This window comes from Orcinus orca, chromosome 1, assembly GCF_937001465.1.
Source record: "Orcinus orca chromosome 1, mOrcOrc1.1, whole genome shotgun sequence".
Classification (NCBI taxonomy): Eukaryota; Metazoa; Chordata; class Mammalia; order Artiodactyla; family Delphinidae; genus Orcinus; species Orcinus orca.
The window spans coordinates 50,486,528-50,503,315 of record NC_064559.1 but is presented as its reverse complement, the minus strand read 5'-3'; the positions used below and the strand labels follow the sequence as shown (position 1 = coordinate 50,503,315).

At 36.4% G+C, this 16,788-nt stretch overlaps 1 protein-coding gene across 1 annotated transcript in view; it reads left to right on the top strand.

The window, feature by feature from the left end:
* Nucleotides 1-16,788, top strand: part of XPR1 (xenotropic and polytropic retrovirus receptor 1) — a 205,368-nt gene that overhangs the window by 120,843 nt on the left and 67,737 nt on the right. Inside the window, exons 3-6 of the mRNA XM_004269822.4 lie at nucleotides 348-449; nucleotides 12,738-12,961; nucleotides 15,642-15,791; nucleotides 16,061-16,144. Coding sequence (XP_004269870.1) covers nucleotides 348-449; nucleotides 12,738-12,961; nucleotides 15,642-15,791; nucleotides 16,061-16,144 — 560 coding nt within the window. The remainder of the gene's footprint in view (nucleotides 1-347; nucleotides 450-12,737; nucleotides 12,962-15,641; nucleotides 15,792-16,060; nucleotides 16,145-16,788) is intronic.

Genomic DNA, 16,788 nt, shown 5'->3' with positions numbered 1-16,788 from the left:
TTTACTCTCTGCTGAATCCTACTCACTTCACCTCCCAGCACCTAGTTTCCCTTGATCACCTCTGCAGTAGTGTCTTCTGAAGTCTTATGAACACGTATTTTGTCCACCACTATAAGTTTATTATAGTAGAGATTTAGAAAACTTCATTCAATTAAAAAATAATTGTGTTCCTGTGAAGAGGCCTTTGATTAGCCTTTTCTTAATATAGTTCACAGTTCATTTTGTTCAAAGAAATACATATATTGACATTCGAAGACTAAGAAAGTAGTAATTTAAATTTTTATTTCCATAATTTTCCTAGTTGGCCTTTGGACACTAAATTTTAATATTGTTTTCCTTGCTTTCAGTTACAGATGAGGACACAGTAAAGAGGTATTTTGCCAAGTTTGAAGAAAAATTTTTCCAAACCTGTGAAAAAGAACTTGCCAAAATCAACACATTTTATTCAGGTAAGTAGTTGTTTGGTACAATATACAAGAGACAATTTCTGCTGCTAAGGAAGTAGGAACTCTACCATGTCATTGTTGAAACTTCTGATCATTTTAAAATTGGGGCTTTTCTTACTATATTGCAATTAAAGGATATTTTCTTTAGCTGAGGTAGGAATGCATCTGGTACTTCACTGTTTGAGCCTTATATGGTCATTGCCTAGTTCTCTTGCAGTTGCAAGGATTTCAGGACCTCATTATGACTCAATACCTTGAGCTTCACTGTGGCCCAGTCCAAAGCATTAAAGAGTCAGAAACTTGGTTTTATCATTTCTCTCAGAGCTGAATGACACAGTTGCAGCTTATTAATTATGTCACTTTTATGCCTTTCCGTTGTGTGGAACACTCATATCTGTCTCTCTAGGGTATGGTCTCCAGAGTAGCATCTACAAGATGCTCTTGAGAAGAAAAGAAAATATTAGAACTTCTATTTATTTATGTCTGACCCTTTAAATTGTTGTTTTTTTATATATGTTTACTCCCCTACTCCTTTAACATCTGTTTTTTCATTTCATAGAACTCACCTTTTTTGACTACCTCATTCTGTTCCATTTGACCAGGCCCCTCCCCGAATTACTTTCATTTCCATCAGTCCTTGAGCTTTTAATCCCTTTACCCTCATTGCCTTGTGTTGATTGCCTCTGCCTGGCAAAACTCCAACCGTGGACCAGTCCAGCCTTTTACCTTCTTCATGCCTACCCCCAGGCTGCTTAGGACAGCCGGGGGAAAAAAAATCACAGCAGAACAAATTTGAACCACTGTAAATTCATTGTTGCATTCTTAACTATGTTCTCAAAGCTGCCTGTGGATCCTGATCAGTGCCCTTTTTCATATTTCAAAGTGCTTTTCTAAACCCTATGCCATTCTCTTGAATTCTCTGACCCAAGCATCTTCCCCATCATGTTCATTATACCTCCTACTTTACAAATAAATATAAAGGCCTTCAATTCCTGTTGGTGTGTAATACTTATGCAGATCTGTGCCACTCCCCTCCCACCAAATACCTATAGATATTCTTACCCTTATTTATTTTCCTCCAATATTTGTAGAAAAGATATACCTCTTCAGTCTATGGAAAATTCTATAACTACTGACTGAATTTCAGCTCCTGGAGACTTTGTTCCAGAAATTATTTCCTCTAAGAAAATAACTTTCCTCTAACTTCCCTTTTCAATGGATTAGTTTCCTTAGCAAGTCACTCCCTTTAAACAGAAAATAAATAAATAAAAAAGGAAGCAAGGACTTCCCTGGTGGTGCAGTGGTTAAGAATCCGCTTGCCAGTGCAGGGGGACGTGGGTTCGAGCTCTGATCCAGGGAGATCCCACATGACGCGGAGCAGCTAAGCCTGTGCGCCGCAACTGCTGAGCCTGCACTCTAGAGCCCGCAAGCCTCAACTGCTGAGCCCGCATGCCACAACTACTGAAGCCTGCGCACCTAGAGCCTGTGCTCCGCAACAAGAGAAGTCACTGCAGTGAAGAGTAACCCCCACTCGCCACAACTAGAGAAAGCCCACGCGCAGCACCAAAGACCCAACACGGCCAAAAATAAATAAATTAATTAATTTAAAAAAAATAAAAAAAAATAAATGGGATCACCTCATCTTGAAAAAAAGGGAAGCAAATATCTTAACTCTGTGTTCTCCTTCTCATCTTTCATTTATGGCTGGATTTCTTCCTAGGCAGAGGAAGTAGTTTATGCAAAGGCACAGAGCTGTGAAAGGGCATAGCATATATGCACGTCCTTTTCACTATGTTACAAGCACTTAGAAGGCAGAGACAAAACAGAAATATTATTTGAAACCATGCAAATGCATAGATTTTCAGCAAGGGAAAAATGTACAGAAGGAATTAACAGTGTTCCAGGACAAAAATAATTTCAACAATTAGGAGGTAAGAGGATAAAGAGGAACCAGCAATGTAGACAGAGGAGAGGGCAGCCATATAATGTAGAATGAGGAAGAGGAGACTAAAAGAGGAAGGCATTTGCAGTGGAAAGAGTATTTCGACTGAGAAAAGTCTATTGGGTATGATCTAAGGTTGTAAATGAGAAATATAAAGGTCAAGTTTATTAGCATTTTTCTTTTACTATGATTGTTCTGGGAAGGATCTCTGAACCCAACTCTAATTGGATAAATTAGATTACAAAAAGTAGATAAAGCTTCTTGATTTACAAAGAAAAATATCTGCTCTTAACAATAGATACATACTTTATATATTTTGAGTTAACAGTAAAAAATACATACAAATTATGACCTCATTACACAGACAGATGTGTGTGTTTTATATGTTTGCATGCATCTGTATATGTGTGTATGTGCAATATATTTGATTAAAAATATTTTCTCATGAAACAATACTTATTCTTACTACTTATATTCTGTATTCTCTAATTGTTTCTATTTGATTTTTTAAATGCTGATTTATGATACACTAAATTGCTTTCATGATCTCATATTGAGTTACAACCCTCAGTTTGCAAAATGGTATTTTAGACTTGGTTACTTTTCAAAGATAATTTTAGGCTTTCTACTATTAAAAATTTGGGGGCTATGATTTAATGACTTCCTTTCTCTGTGCTTATTGGCAGAGCCATTAGGGCATGTCTCTTGATGTCATCAAGGAGTAGGTACAAATTGGTAGTCTTCAGACTGACTTTTTGCCAGGTCAGGAAATGATGGGTAATATGAAGACATGATTGACAGAAGTAGAATTGGTGCTTGTCCTAGATTGTGTCATTTTTCTCCTTATTTAGCCACTTTCTCCATGGCAGATTGTCTTGTATACTACAATCCTCAGATACTAGGGCACATGAAGAACTATAAATAATATAGGGGTGAGTTCATCTTATAAACCCTACCTCCACCCAGTTACATCTCACAAATTATTTAATGGTCAGTTAAAAATGGTTATTTTTTAGGTGAGATATAGTATTGACTGAAACCTTGAAGTACCCCCTGCCCAAATGCTATAAAAGCTAAACCAACAAAACAGAATGAATACTACTAAAATATGGATGTATTTATTTTCATAAAAGTCTATTACCTATCAATTACATTTTGGATTTTTGAACCTTATTATTTTTTTTGAAAACGTTTACCATGTAACCTTCCTTGGCCTCTACGTACTTACTTGTAAAATGAGCAAATTGATTCCCAGCCCTCTGGGATTTCACATGTAAGGAGTCAGAAGCTATTTTCAATATTTCACAAAACCTAATGTAAGTTATTTTATTGTTCTTTTTTTATTACATATTTTTTGGCTAATAAGATATAGGTATTTATTTAGATTTATAGATAAAATCTTCAAACATTTGAAGACCATGGGAAGAGAGGGAAATTTTTTAAAGGAGGTATCCTTTTGGTGATAACATTGCTGATCACTGACCTAGAGTTCTCCCAGGTGTCTTCTCGCACTGAAAATGGTATCAGTCAATACAAACTGAAGGTTGTAGTGCTAGAAACTTTTTTTTATGATGACCAGTAATGTCCTTTTCCATTGGGAGTACGAATTACTTCATGTCACGTCTTTCTCTTTTCTCGAACCAGTTTGCTTTCTCCCTCCATTCAAAATACTTGGCTTCTAAGCAGTATTTCTATGCACCTACATTTTTATTTTATTTTTATTTTTTTTGCGGTACATGGGCCTCTCACCTTTGTGGCCTTTCCCGTCGCGGAGCACAGGCTCCAGACACGCAGGCTCAGTGGCCATGGCTCACGGGCCCAGCCGCTCCGCAGCATGTGCGATCTTCCCAGACCAGGGCACGAACCCATGTCCCCTGCATCGGCAGGTGGACTCTCAACCACTGCACCACCAGGGAAGCCCCAATGCACCTACATTTAAAAAAAACTCTTAGACTACATCTGTTGCTTTTAATATTCCACAGTTAAAACAGGCAAGCCCTTTTTATTGGTTGGAATATTTTAAATATCTAAATGCTTTTTCCTTTGTTTCTAAAGGAAATAATTTCAGGGTTTTTATCTGGCTTGTCCTAATTTTTGACTTCAGTTTTTATGTTAGGAACTCACAACACTGTTATGTGCTTTTCCTTTCTTTACCAAAAAGGAGGGAGGAAAGGTAGGAAATCACAGTAGTGTTATTCATAAGTAGGAAAATAATGGTAATAGAAACAGATTTATTTCTTGGCTGTAAAATATTTTCAGTCTCCATGTAAATGTAAGACCAATTGGATAATAGTTACTCAAAACTATTCCTATTATACAGTTATTCCTGTAATCCTATTATACAGTATCTTGCTATATGTTTACTTTTCTTTATTCTTATTGAATTTGAGGCACTGTATAATAATGAAACATAAGAAACTCTCTCACTGAAATACTAAATGTTCATTTCACAGGTGATTATATGTGTCTAGTACCCACAACTGTGACTTAATGGCTAGTTTTGTTCTTTGCTTATTCATGTGTTAAAATGTGGATTAAATATATTTAGTTAAGTAGGGTGACCATAGGTCTGTAATATTGTTTAAAATTCTATTGTCTTAGCGTTTCTTCCTACATCATTACAACAAAATCAGTTACTTTTTTTTTTAATATTTATTTATTTATTTGGCTGCATCGGGTCTTAGTTGTGGCGTGTGGGATCTTCATTGTGGCATATGGGATCCTCTGCTGCGGTGCCTGGGCTCCTCTCTAGTTGTGGCGTGCGGGCTCCAGAGTGTGCGGGCTCAGTAGTTGTGGCGTGCAGGCTCTCTAGTTGTGGCATGCGGGCGGCATGTAGGATCTTTGTTCCCCAACCAGGGATCGAACCCACATCCCCTGCATTGGAAGGTGTAGTCCCAACCACTGAACCACCAGGGAAGTCCCCAGAATAAGTTACTTAAAAGCTATTAAAGGATGGGAGGTTAGGGGAAGTTGGGGAAGTGAATTAAAGCAGCTAGAGTGGCTTGCTTTCTTTCTAACACATCTGATGAAAATTAAAATTACAATTATTTACGTTCTATGTACAATAAATGTTGCTTTCTTCATTTTCTTTAAAAAAGTGATTGGGGCTTCCCTGGTGGTGCAGTGGTTGAGAGTCCACCTGCCGATGCAGGGGACACGGGTTCGTGCCCCGGTCTGGGGGGATCCCGCATACCGCGTAGCGGCTGGGCCCGTGAGCCATGGCTGCTGAGCCTGCGCATCTGGAGCCTGTGCTCTGCAACGGGAGAAGCCGCAGTGGTGAGAGGCCCGCGTACCGCAAAAAAACCCCAAACAAAAAAACAAAAACAAGCCATGGGAAACCAACCTTTTCTTTGTCGTTTCTTCTTTCTTTCCTCCTCCTTCCCTCCTAGCTTTTCTTTTCGTTTCTTTCTTTCTAAGACTGAAAGCATGGGCAATGCCCATAGTCATGGGGTAACAGGTTTTTAGGATGGCATCTTCACAAAAAAGCAGACTATCATCTAAATTAGTGTTCTTTTAAACAATTGTAGGTTGCAACCCAATAAATGACTCACAGGGTCAATAAGTGACCCACAGGGTCAGCACATTTTTTAAAAATATGAATAGAATATAGTAGAAGGGAAAATATCAGAGTACATCTAATATATTTCTTTACTAATTATATCTTTAAAAAAATTTATGATATTTGTTATTGTAGAGTTGTACAACGTACTGTGGAAGCGAACATGAAGAAGCATAAATGGAAACGTTTAAATTTGCCATATCCTCTTGGAGGAGTGTGTTCGGGAATGGCTGTGTGGGGAGTAGGGAGAGCTGGAGTATGGTGTTCTAGGACAAGGGAAAAACCTATCCAGATGTGTAATGCATTAAAGTCCGTGACATATTTGGGGGTGAGGAGGATAACAAATAGTCAGCTGAGGCTGGAGTTGTAAGAAAATAAGGAGTGTTATTGATTAGAGAGAAAAGTGGAATGGAAGAATAGGATGCTATTTTCACACATGGAGGTTTTAGACTTAAGTATTTGAGGTTGTCAGAATTTCAGGTAAGAACTCCAGAAAAAGCCGTGCAAAAATAGGATGTAATGTAACAAGATTAACTATCCTGAATCACCTATAATGGGTCAACATTCTTATAAACTTACTTTGTATTTCAGGTAAGAGTGAAATCCATAAATTGAATCAGAAAGATGATAACATTGAAAGACAATAAAAGTATTCTAAGACATTAACTTTATCAAGAAATGTTCTTCAGTTGCATAACATGATAGCTTTGCTATTTTGAAGATACCTTGTATTTCTAAAATAACTTTTCTAAAAGTAAAAATATGTATACAAATCTCGTTAAAACTAAAGATCTTGATAATCTTTTTTTAGCTCTTTGAGGGACACATAGGTACTTTGAAAGCCTTGAATGGTTATTGGAAATTTTTATCAAATATTTTATTATCAGTGTATGAGAGCTTATGGCATTAAACAAATATTATTAAGATAATAATCTGTTCATATTTAGAGTGGCTTGATTCACTGGCATGAATAGAAATTGGAATTTATTGCCAAAATAGGCTGTTTTCATCAGTATTTATAAAATTGCTTAGGAATATTCATTTTTATTTTTTATAACCGTATTTGTAGATTTTCATTCATAGACCAAAATAAGTTTTATATACACATTTAATACCTCTTTTTAGGTTCTGTGCTGTTCCATGTATTTGAGCTTTTTGGAGATCTAACTTTAGAAAACTGAGGTATCATTGCAAAATAGACTTGGACACTTGGTGTCAAAAGCAGTGTTTCTCATCCGTTTTAAACCTATGCCCCTTTGATAAGTTAAAAAATCTCACACCATAACTGTAGTAATATTGAATTTTTTTTTCAAGTAACATATGCTTTATCCTCGACACTCCCACGTAGAGATTCTCTTTCATTATGCTCTTCTAGACAGTCGTGTCTTAAGGAAGAGAATCACTAGTTTAAAGAAAGTAGCAAAATACCCTTGAAAGTTTTATTTTTCCTTATTTCTACATAGGAACTTGGATTACTAGAGAGAACTTTTTTCCTACATATCCATTCATTCATTCATTCAGCAAACATGGATTGAACCTGCTATTGCAAAGATGAAGATGATAGTCCACACAAAAAAAGTGTATGTGAATGTTAATAGCCGCATAATTTATATAGTAAAAAGACTAAAAACAATCCAAATGTCCATGAACTGATGAACATTTAAACAAAATGTGGTGTATCCATACAGTGAAAAACAGTTCATCAATGAAAGGAACAAACTACTGATAATGAAAAGTAGTTTCATACAAAATGAATGAACCTCAAAATCATGCTAAGTTAAAGAAGCCAGACAGACACATAAGACTACATATTGTATGATTCCTTTATATAAGGTGTCCAGAAAAGGCAAATCTGTAGACAGAGAAAGCAGATCAGTGGTTACCTGGGGGTGGGAGTGAGGATCAACAGCCAGCAACCATGACAGAAGTGTATGAGGTAATGGAAATGTTCTAAAATTGGATTGTGGTGATGATTGTACAATTCTACAGATTTACTGAAAAATCAGCAAACTTTATGCTTACAGTGGGTGAATTTTATGGTATGTAAAACATACCTGAAGAAAAGATATTAGGGGCTTCCCTGGTGGCGCAGTGGTTGAGAGTCTGCTTGCTAATGCAGGGGACACGGGTTCGAGCCCTGGTCTGGGAGGATCCCACATGCCATGGAGCAACTAGGCCCGTGAGCCACAACTACTGAGCCTGCGCATCTGGAGCTTGTGCTCCGCAACGAGAGAGCCCGCGATAGTGAGAGGTCCGCGGACCGCAACGAAGAGTGGCCCCCGCTTGCCACAACTGGAGAAAGCCCTCATATAGAGGCGAAGACCCAACACAGCAAAAATAAATTAATTAATTGATGGACTTCTACCCCCAACATCTTAAAAAAAAAAAGGATTTAACAAAAAGAGTAAAACAATTGTTCATCATAAAAGATGAGGATTATAGAACCATTGCCCTCAGAGAGCTCACAGTTAGTAAATAAAGCAAAAATATAAACAAAGAATTGTATGCAGTGTTCTATGTATGCATATATGTAGTCCCATGAGAGCCTTGAAGGAGCTTCAAATTGTGACTGAGAGTTGTTAGACAAGAAGAATTTTACATAGAAAATGATATTTATGATTAACCATGTAAAATGAGTAAGGAGTTTGCCAGATGGAGAGGCTGTTTGTTGGCTTATTGCTGGCATACAGGTTCTTTTTCTATCCATTTTTTGGGGCTTCTTACATTTTTAATATCCTTGTACTGAAAGATGTAAATAATTACAAAATTTATGTATTGACAACTCTGGCTAAGGAAGCTAAACAAATAGCAAACTCATGTATTAATGTTTTAACAACAAAAGTTGATCATTCATGCTACTTAGGATATTCTGGCTTTTCGATCTTACTAAATTACCTGAGGCTTTTAATTAGCATAATAATTTATAGTGGACTTCGGATAAACCTTCACATTCTTTCATTATATATGTGTTTGTATTTGTGTATAATATTTTTGCAAATAGCTATGAAGTGGTTGGGACGTAAATACTTAAGTTGTTTGAACCTAACTACTTAATAGAAGTGTTTGGTATATTTTTCGGCCTAGGAGCATCATGAAAAAATTGCTGAGATGTAAAGTGCACTGTGAACCAAGAAGTTCTATACTGTTTTTGATCATGAGGATAATAAGACAAACACATATGCAATAGAAATGCTTAACTTGTATTTTAAAAAAACCCTAGATTCATTTTCCCTTTGACTTAAATGTGAAATTTGAATATAGGTGAATAGTTCCATTTCTTACAATTATGTAAGATTACAAAACACTTAAAAGCTGTATAGCAGTGGTCCCCAACCTTTTTTGGCACCAGGGACCGGTTTCACAGAAGACAGTTTTTCCACGGACTGGGGGGGCAGGGGATGGTTTGGGGATGATTCAAGCATATTACATTTATTGTGCACTTTATTTCATTATATATTACAATGTAATAATAATAGAAATAATTATACAACTCACCATAATGCAGAATCAGTGGGAGCCCTGAGCTTGTTTTCACTTGACACTCACTGATAGGGTTTTGATATGAGTCTGCAAGCAGTTGATTTTTTATGGTCTCTGTGCAGTCAAACCTCTCTGCTAATGATAATCTGTATTTGCAGCCGCTCCCCAGCACTAGCATCACTGCCTCAGCTCCACCTCAGATCATCAGGCATTAGATTCTCATAAGGAGCGCGCAACCTAGATCCCTCGCGTGTGTAGTTCACAGTAGGGTTTGCACTTCTGTGAGAATCTAATGCCGCCACTGATCTGACAGGAGGCGCAGCTCAGGCAGTAATGCGAGTGATGGGGAGCGGCTGTAAATACAGATGAAGCTTTGCTGGCTTGCTCGCTTCTCACCTCCTGCTGTGTGGCCCAGTTCCCTGGGGGTTGGGGACTCCTGCTGTATAGGATATGCAAATTATCAGGTACAAAATAAAACATATACTTAATATGGCTATAGACATAAAAGAAAGTATCAAAACCATGAGCAAAGAATAAGAAACTATCAAAATTGACTTTTAAAAATAACTAATTAGAAATTTTTAAATGACAATATAATTACTTAAATTAATATCTTAATCAATTAAACTGTAAGTTAGTTAGACCTTAAAAGAGAATTTATAAACTGGTAGTGTTGAAGTAGTAACTCAGAATGCAGCACAGAGATAGAGAGGAAAATACAAGGTATGTAAAAGACAGAACAAGAAGGTCAAGAAGTGATAGTTGATATCTGTTATTTGCTTTTTCCACTACCCATTCCATATTTCCTTTGCCCTCAGCCAGTACCTTAGTTGGTGAGGGTTCTTTACTGGGTGGGATAACCGAAACTTTAATTCCTGAAGGGGCTGAATCCTTAGTAATTCTGTCTTTTTTTGATTGCTTTAGTTTTCCATTAACTTCTGTTATTGGTCATGGAAGTACTAGGATGTGTTCCAGGAAGTCTCCTGGGTGGCAGACACAATGCTCATTGCTACTGTTGTGTTATCTATTCCCCTTGGTAATCAGAATCACTTTAACCAGTAAACACCTTCTTTGCCTACTGGTTCAATGGTATGATGAGTCCAAAAAAGGACAAGTGGCAGTCTCATCTTCCAATTCAACAGAACCATTGTTGTATTCCTATGAAAGAAGCATTTCCTCTTGAGGACTAACCAACAGGCAGAGCTCAAGTTGCAGGTTGAGTGGATTATTAGATATAATAGTGAAAGGAGCCACTCCTACTTCCACCCCTTCATTCCTAGACTGAATTTTGGCTGTGGTTAGGATAGAACCAAATAATGGTCTCAGTACTGCATTCTGAAAGACAGAACCCCAACCTTTGAGAGTTTTGTCTCCCGACTCATTTCAGTAAGCCTTTATGTTAGGCCAGCTATTTCTGGGTGTGTGATAAAACCGTTTTATTCCATAGATATGCTCATTGCTTTACCACCTTGAAAATGGATAAGGCATTCCAGTTGATAGTGGTGCTAGCAGAAGCATTATAAGCAGGGAAGGCACATCCATATAAAGAAAGCACTTGTTCCAAAGAGGACAAATCTCTGCCCCCTGCATCCAGTGCATGCAACCTGCCGCTAGGTGGTTAGTCAGTTCCAATGAGGAATGGTATCATTTCTGGAGCTCATTGCTAGCCTCTGCTGCCAGGTAAGTAGCTGCATTATTTGATGCATAGTTTCATACCGGGTGCTAGAGGCTGTGTTGATTTGCACCAGTGATAATACCACATCTAGAATAGCAGCTGCCTTCAGGGTGACCATTATTGATTAAGTTTAACAATAATCCACACTCATTCTTCAAGATTCGTCCAACTTCTGCACAGACTAACCAGATGAGTTAAATGGAGATGTGATAGATAACATCATCCCTAGTGGTGGCACTAACCTCTGAAGTTCCCCTAGGGATATGTTTGTGCTTTTGGCTTACTATCTTGATAGAGAGAAATTCCAGAACTTCCACTAGCCCTTCCTCTCCTGGGTCAGAGTCAAATGTGGAGATTCCACCAGTAGCCCAGTATTTCTATTCCAGTTATACATTCCAGAACTGGAAATATAATCATAGTGTGAGCCTGTGAACCAACTGGGTCCACTGAGTTAAACCTGGGCTAATATTCCATCTATCACTTGAACAACTGTATATCTCCATTTTGACTGCGGGACCAAATGGCATTTGGAGTCTTCAGAAATTTGCATCAGTTCAAAGTATGTGGTAGGCATAATTCTAAGGTGCCCTCCAAAATCCTTTCCCCCGATACACACATACTTTCTCTCAGTTATTCAATCAAACACTAACCTAGGTGCTGCTATAAAGGATTTTGCAGGTATAATTAAGGTCTCAAATCAATTGACTTTAAGAAAGTGAGATTATTCCAGGTAAGCCTGACTTACTCATGTGAGCCCTTAAAAGGGAATGAGCTATTCCTGAGGAGAGAGATTCAAAGCATAAATACTCACAAGGTTGTACAACCATCACCACAATCTAATTCCAGAACATTCATCACCCCAAAAAGACCCTGTACCCATTAGCAGTCACTCCTCATTCCTCCCTCCCCCCAGGCCCTGCCAACCACTCATCTGCTTTCTGTCTCTGTGGACTTGTCTGTTCTAGACATTTTATATAAGTGGAATCACACAATTTTGTGGCATTTTATGTCTGGTGTCTTTCACTTAAAGCATTATATCTTCAATATTCATCCATGTTTTAGCATGTATCAATACTTCATTTTTTATGGCTGAACAATATTCCATTCTACATATATACCATGTTTTGCTTATCCATCCATCAGTTAATGGACATTGGGTTTGTTGCCACTTTTTTGACTATTATGAGTCCCAGTTTGTGTTATGTATACAAGTTTTTGTGTGCATGTATATTTTCAGTTTTCTTGGTTATATACCTAGGAGTGGAATTGTTGGATCTTAAGGTAACTCTATGTTTAACTTTTTAAGAACTGCCAGACTGTTTTCCAAATTACAGTGCGGCTGTACCATTTTGTATTCTCACTCTTCACGGCTTTTAAATTCTATGTCTTCAATCTTCATCTGTAAAAAGAAAGGGTACACTTGAGGTTTTGCTGAGGGGAAGTGTGGGGTAGAATGAAAGGAGGGTATTACACTGAAACATGTTTTTCCTATCTAGTTCTAAATATTAAACGTAGCATTTTTTTCCCTAGAAATTGTAGGGAAACAGACTAATTAGTAAAAATTCAGACGTCAGTGAGAACTTTTACCAGCTTTTTTATCTTGATGATTTGACAGTTCTGTTTTACTTCTTACAGAAAAGCTCGCAGAGGCTCAGCGCAGGTTTGCTACACTTCAGAATGAACTTCAGTCATCACTGGATGCACAGAAAGAAAGCACTGGTGTTACTACACTGCGACAACGCAGAAAGCCAGTCTTCCACCTGTCCCATGAGGAACGTGTCCAACATAGGAATCTTAAAGACCTTAAACTGGCCTTCAGCGAGTTCTACCTCAGTCTTATCCTGCTGCAGAACTATCAGGTACTTCAGTTTTTACCGTGGAGGATAGAACCTTTAAATGATTGAGAAATTAAAATAAATGGAATTTCCTTGAGCTCTACTAATGGGTCAATCCAAAAAGGGAAATTCTTAGCATGTCATTATTCTTTCTGTTCTTATTGGGATTTCAAATGTTCTTAATTGGCTAAAAACCAGGTTATCAGAGATGGTAAAATAATGTTAACAAGACTTCTGTTTTTGAAGATCAGTTTTCCAAAACCTTTTTGTACAGTATTCAGGAGTAGCCCTTGACTCAAAGAGTAATAGTTTGCTTCCTATTTTTAGAGGCATCTCTAAGTAATGAGTAGAAATAAGAAATAATGTATGTCTACCCAACCGCTGCCGGCTATGTAAGAACTTTTATATTCCACCACAGCAAAATTTCCATGAAAGCAGCTGTATAGTTAACTTTCCTGCAACTAACACTAATAGTGTAAAAGATACTGACTTTTCAACTTTCCACTGAGAACCCTTTCAGTTTTATTATCCACAGGCTGCAATATGACTGTATTTAAAACAAAAACTAAAACAAAACTTGGGAAAGAAAAGAAATTTTAAAACCCAACCTAAAAAGTTGAATTACCATGTATGCTAAATTATGGAAATGCTTGGCATTTATTCATTTGTAATTCTTTATAGATTTGTTCACATAGTTAAATCTATAAAGAATATATTGAAAAACAGATTATTCGTTAAATAATAAACATTTAAATGGGCAAAAGCATCTCCCTAATCTTTAAAGAGACCTTATGTGCTATTATTTTTCCATTTTATTCTTTTGATTATTATTTCTAATCTGGTTAAGATCATCACAGGATCATACACTATATAAAAACTAGAGGTTATATAATACAAGTATTACCATGGGTAAATATTGGAATTTTAAAATAAAAAGTAATTATAGGGCTTCCCTGGTGGCACAGTGGTTGAGAGTCCGCCTGCCGATGCAGGAGACACGGGTTCGTGCCCCGGTCTGGGAAGATCTGACATGCCGCAGAGTGGCTGGGCCCGTGAGCTATGGCCGCTCACCTTGCACTTCCGGAGCCTGTGCTCCGCAATGGGAGAGGCCACAACAGTGAGAGGCCTGCGTACCGCCAAAAAAAAAAAAAAAAGTAATTATAGTGCCGTATCTGTAGTAATCTAAGTTTAATGCATGTACTTATTTTCATCTTTCCCTTTCATAATTCTGCTTTCTTTTTTGGTGATTTAATATTTTAACATTTAACATTTAATATTTTAACATTCAACATTAATATTTTAACATTTAATATTTTAACATGTTAATATTTAACATAATAATATTTTAATATTTTAACATTAACATTCAATGTTAATATTTAACATTCATATTTAACATTTAACATAACTCAGAAAATAACTTTAGAAGAATAGGAAAGTAATTATATAAGATATATATGATGGGAAATTCCTTTCCTTTGAAATTTACCCATAGCTTTATAATTTATCTTTAAAAAGAAACAGAAATGTGTTTCTTCTTGCTTGTAGTGATATAAAATATTAACATTTCATATTCCTGTGTAATATTACACAGGAATTCCTGTGTAATATTACAGGGAAATACCCTTGTTAAATTTTACTTTATTAACTTTGCCAGAAGTTTTTGTTTTGGGTCATTATAAAAAGCTTCTTGAAAATAATTGTGAATTATAAAAGTTCTGATCTGTCCTTTATCCTTTGAGACTGTCTATCCTGTAAGAATACATTTATTTTGAAAATGATGAGAAAGGAAAATGAATTGAAAGGAGTCTCCAAATCATGGTGTATACACGCAAGGAGAGTTTAAGATGACCCATTAAAGTATGAAAAAAAATATTAACAAACAGGCAAGCAAGCAAAACCTAATTTGGAGTGACTGCTCAATTTTTTTTTTTACTGATGGTGATATATGGTCAAATTTGGGAGACCTCTGATTTAAAGAACCTTGCAAATCCACAGTTTCGTGCTTTTTTGTCTGTTGATTAAAGAACAACAGGATATGAGAATATAGAAAAGTATAGTATTTTGATATTGTAGAAATGCAGGAAAAGTACAAGCTCCTACCCGTTATCAGCAAAACCCTGTAAATATGATCACTTCTTCTTTTCCACTGACTCTTTGCACACCCATCCCCAAACAGAATGGATGGAAACAAAATAAAAGTTAAGAAAGATAGATGATTATCCATTTCCTGTGCTTGTTCATACATAGCAGGGGGAAATACATAGCTATACCAGGCCTGCAAAAAGCAAAGAACTAATAAATGTATTCAGTTCATGATAAATCCAGAGGATTTTCTGAATATATGCTTTTGATCAAAGAAGCAAAATAACATAAATTAACTATTTTGAAAACAGTTGTACATAGGAAAATGGAAATAAAAATGTTTTGAGTTTAAGACTTCCATTAATTTACATGAAATAGAAATAATAGGGTTCATAATCCAGAGTTTCTTTGTATTACTGATAGCATACTACCTTGAAATGAATAAATGAAATAAGAAAGAAGAGTCTTATCTTTTTATAGTACATGCTTTTATGAAAGCATTGCCATTTCCCTCGGTACTCAATCTTCAGTCAACTCAGTCAACACAAAGGGCTTATTATTTTTCATCTTCTCTCATGGTGGTGGAAATTATAGTAGTGTTTCTCATTTCTTTCTGTAGAATCTGAATTTTACAGGGTTCCGAAAAATCCTTAAAAAGCATGACAAGATCCTGGAAACATCTCGTGGAGCAGATTGGCGAGTGGCTCATGTAGAAGTAGCCCCGTTTTATACATGCAAGAAAATCAACCAGCTCATCTCTGAAACTGAGGTATGGGAATCTCACTTATATACCACATATTTTCAATAATATTAATGTCTTATTTTTAATGAAATAACTCCTCATTTTTATTCTCCTTTTGTTATTAGTTGCTTGCTTTAAGTACATACATTCTTACTCATGATTTTTTCTTTTGCTTTATTCAGTATATATTCACCAGGGGGTTATCAGAATACCATATGTATAAATGGTTCAGAATTATTTATGCAATACTCAAGTTCAGTATAACCTGTGTCAAAAGTTAACAATGTGTCTTTTAGGCTGTAGTGACAAATGAACTTGAAGATGGTGACAGACAAAAAGCTATGAAGCGTTTACGTGTTCCCCCTTTGGGAGCTGCTCAGGTTCGTATTTGTTTCCAGTTGTTTGGTTGGTTCATTTTACCTATTTAATAATCAACATGATCTGTTAGCTGATAAAATATACTAGTTTCATTACTTTAAAAAAGGTTTCAGCCAAAGTTTATAAGCGTTTATTACTATTGCTATTTTCACTTTAAAAAATTAGTTGCCAGATCTCACTTCATAATAAATTGTAATGCCTTCCCACCTTTCTCTTCTTATCCTGTACTACTTCTCTTGTTTATTCTTACTGACACGCTAACTTCATCAGACCAACTGATTAAGATGAGATATTTATCTGATGATATGGGAGTGGGAGGGCTTCAGATAGTCTGGGCTACTACATACTTTCCTCTAAAATGCAATCGTTGTGCCTAAAAAAGCATTTGTTAAATGATATCTACATAGTAGTTATACCAAAAGACATTTAAGTGATATCTTCTGTGTCATAAACTAAATCTCAGTAAATTTAAAAGGATTTAAATCATAGAAAATATGTTCTGTGACCAGAATGGAATGGAAATGAATAACAGAAAGATCTTCCTCATCCCAGTAAAAGGTATTTATGAAAAACCTAAAACTAATATCATACTTAATGATGAAACACTGAATGCTTTCTCCCTAACTAGGGACAAGTGTATTCACTC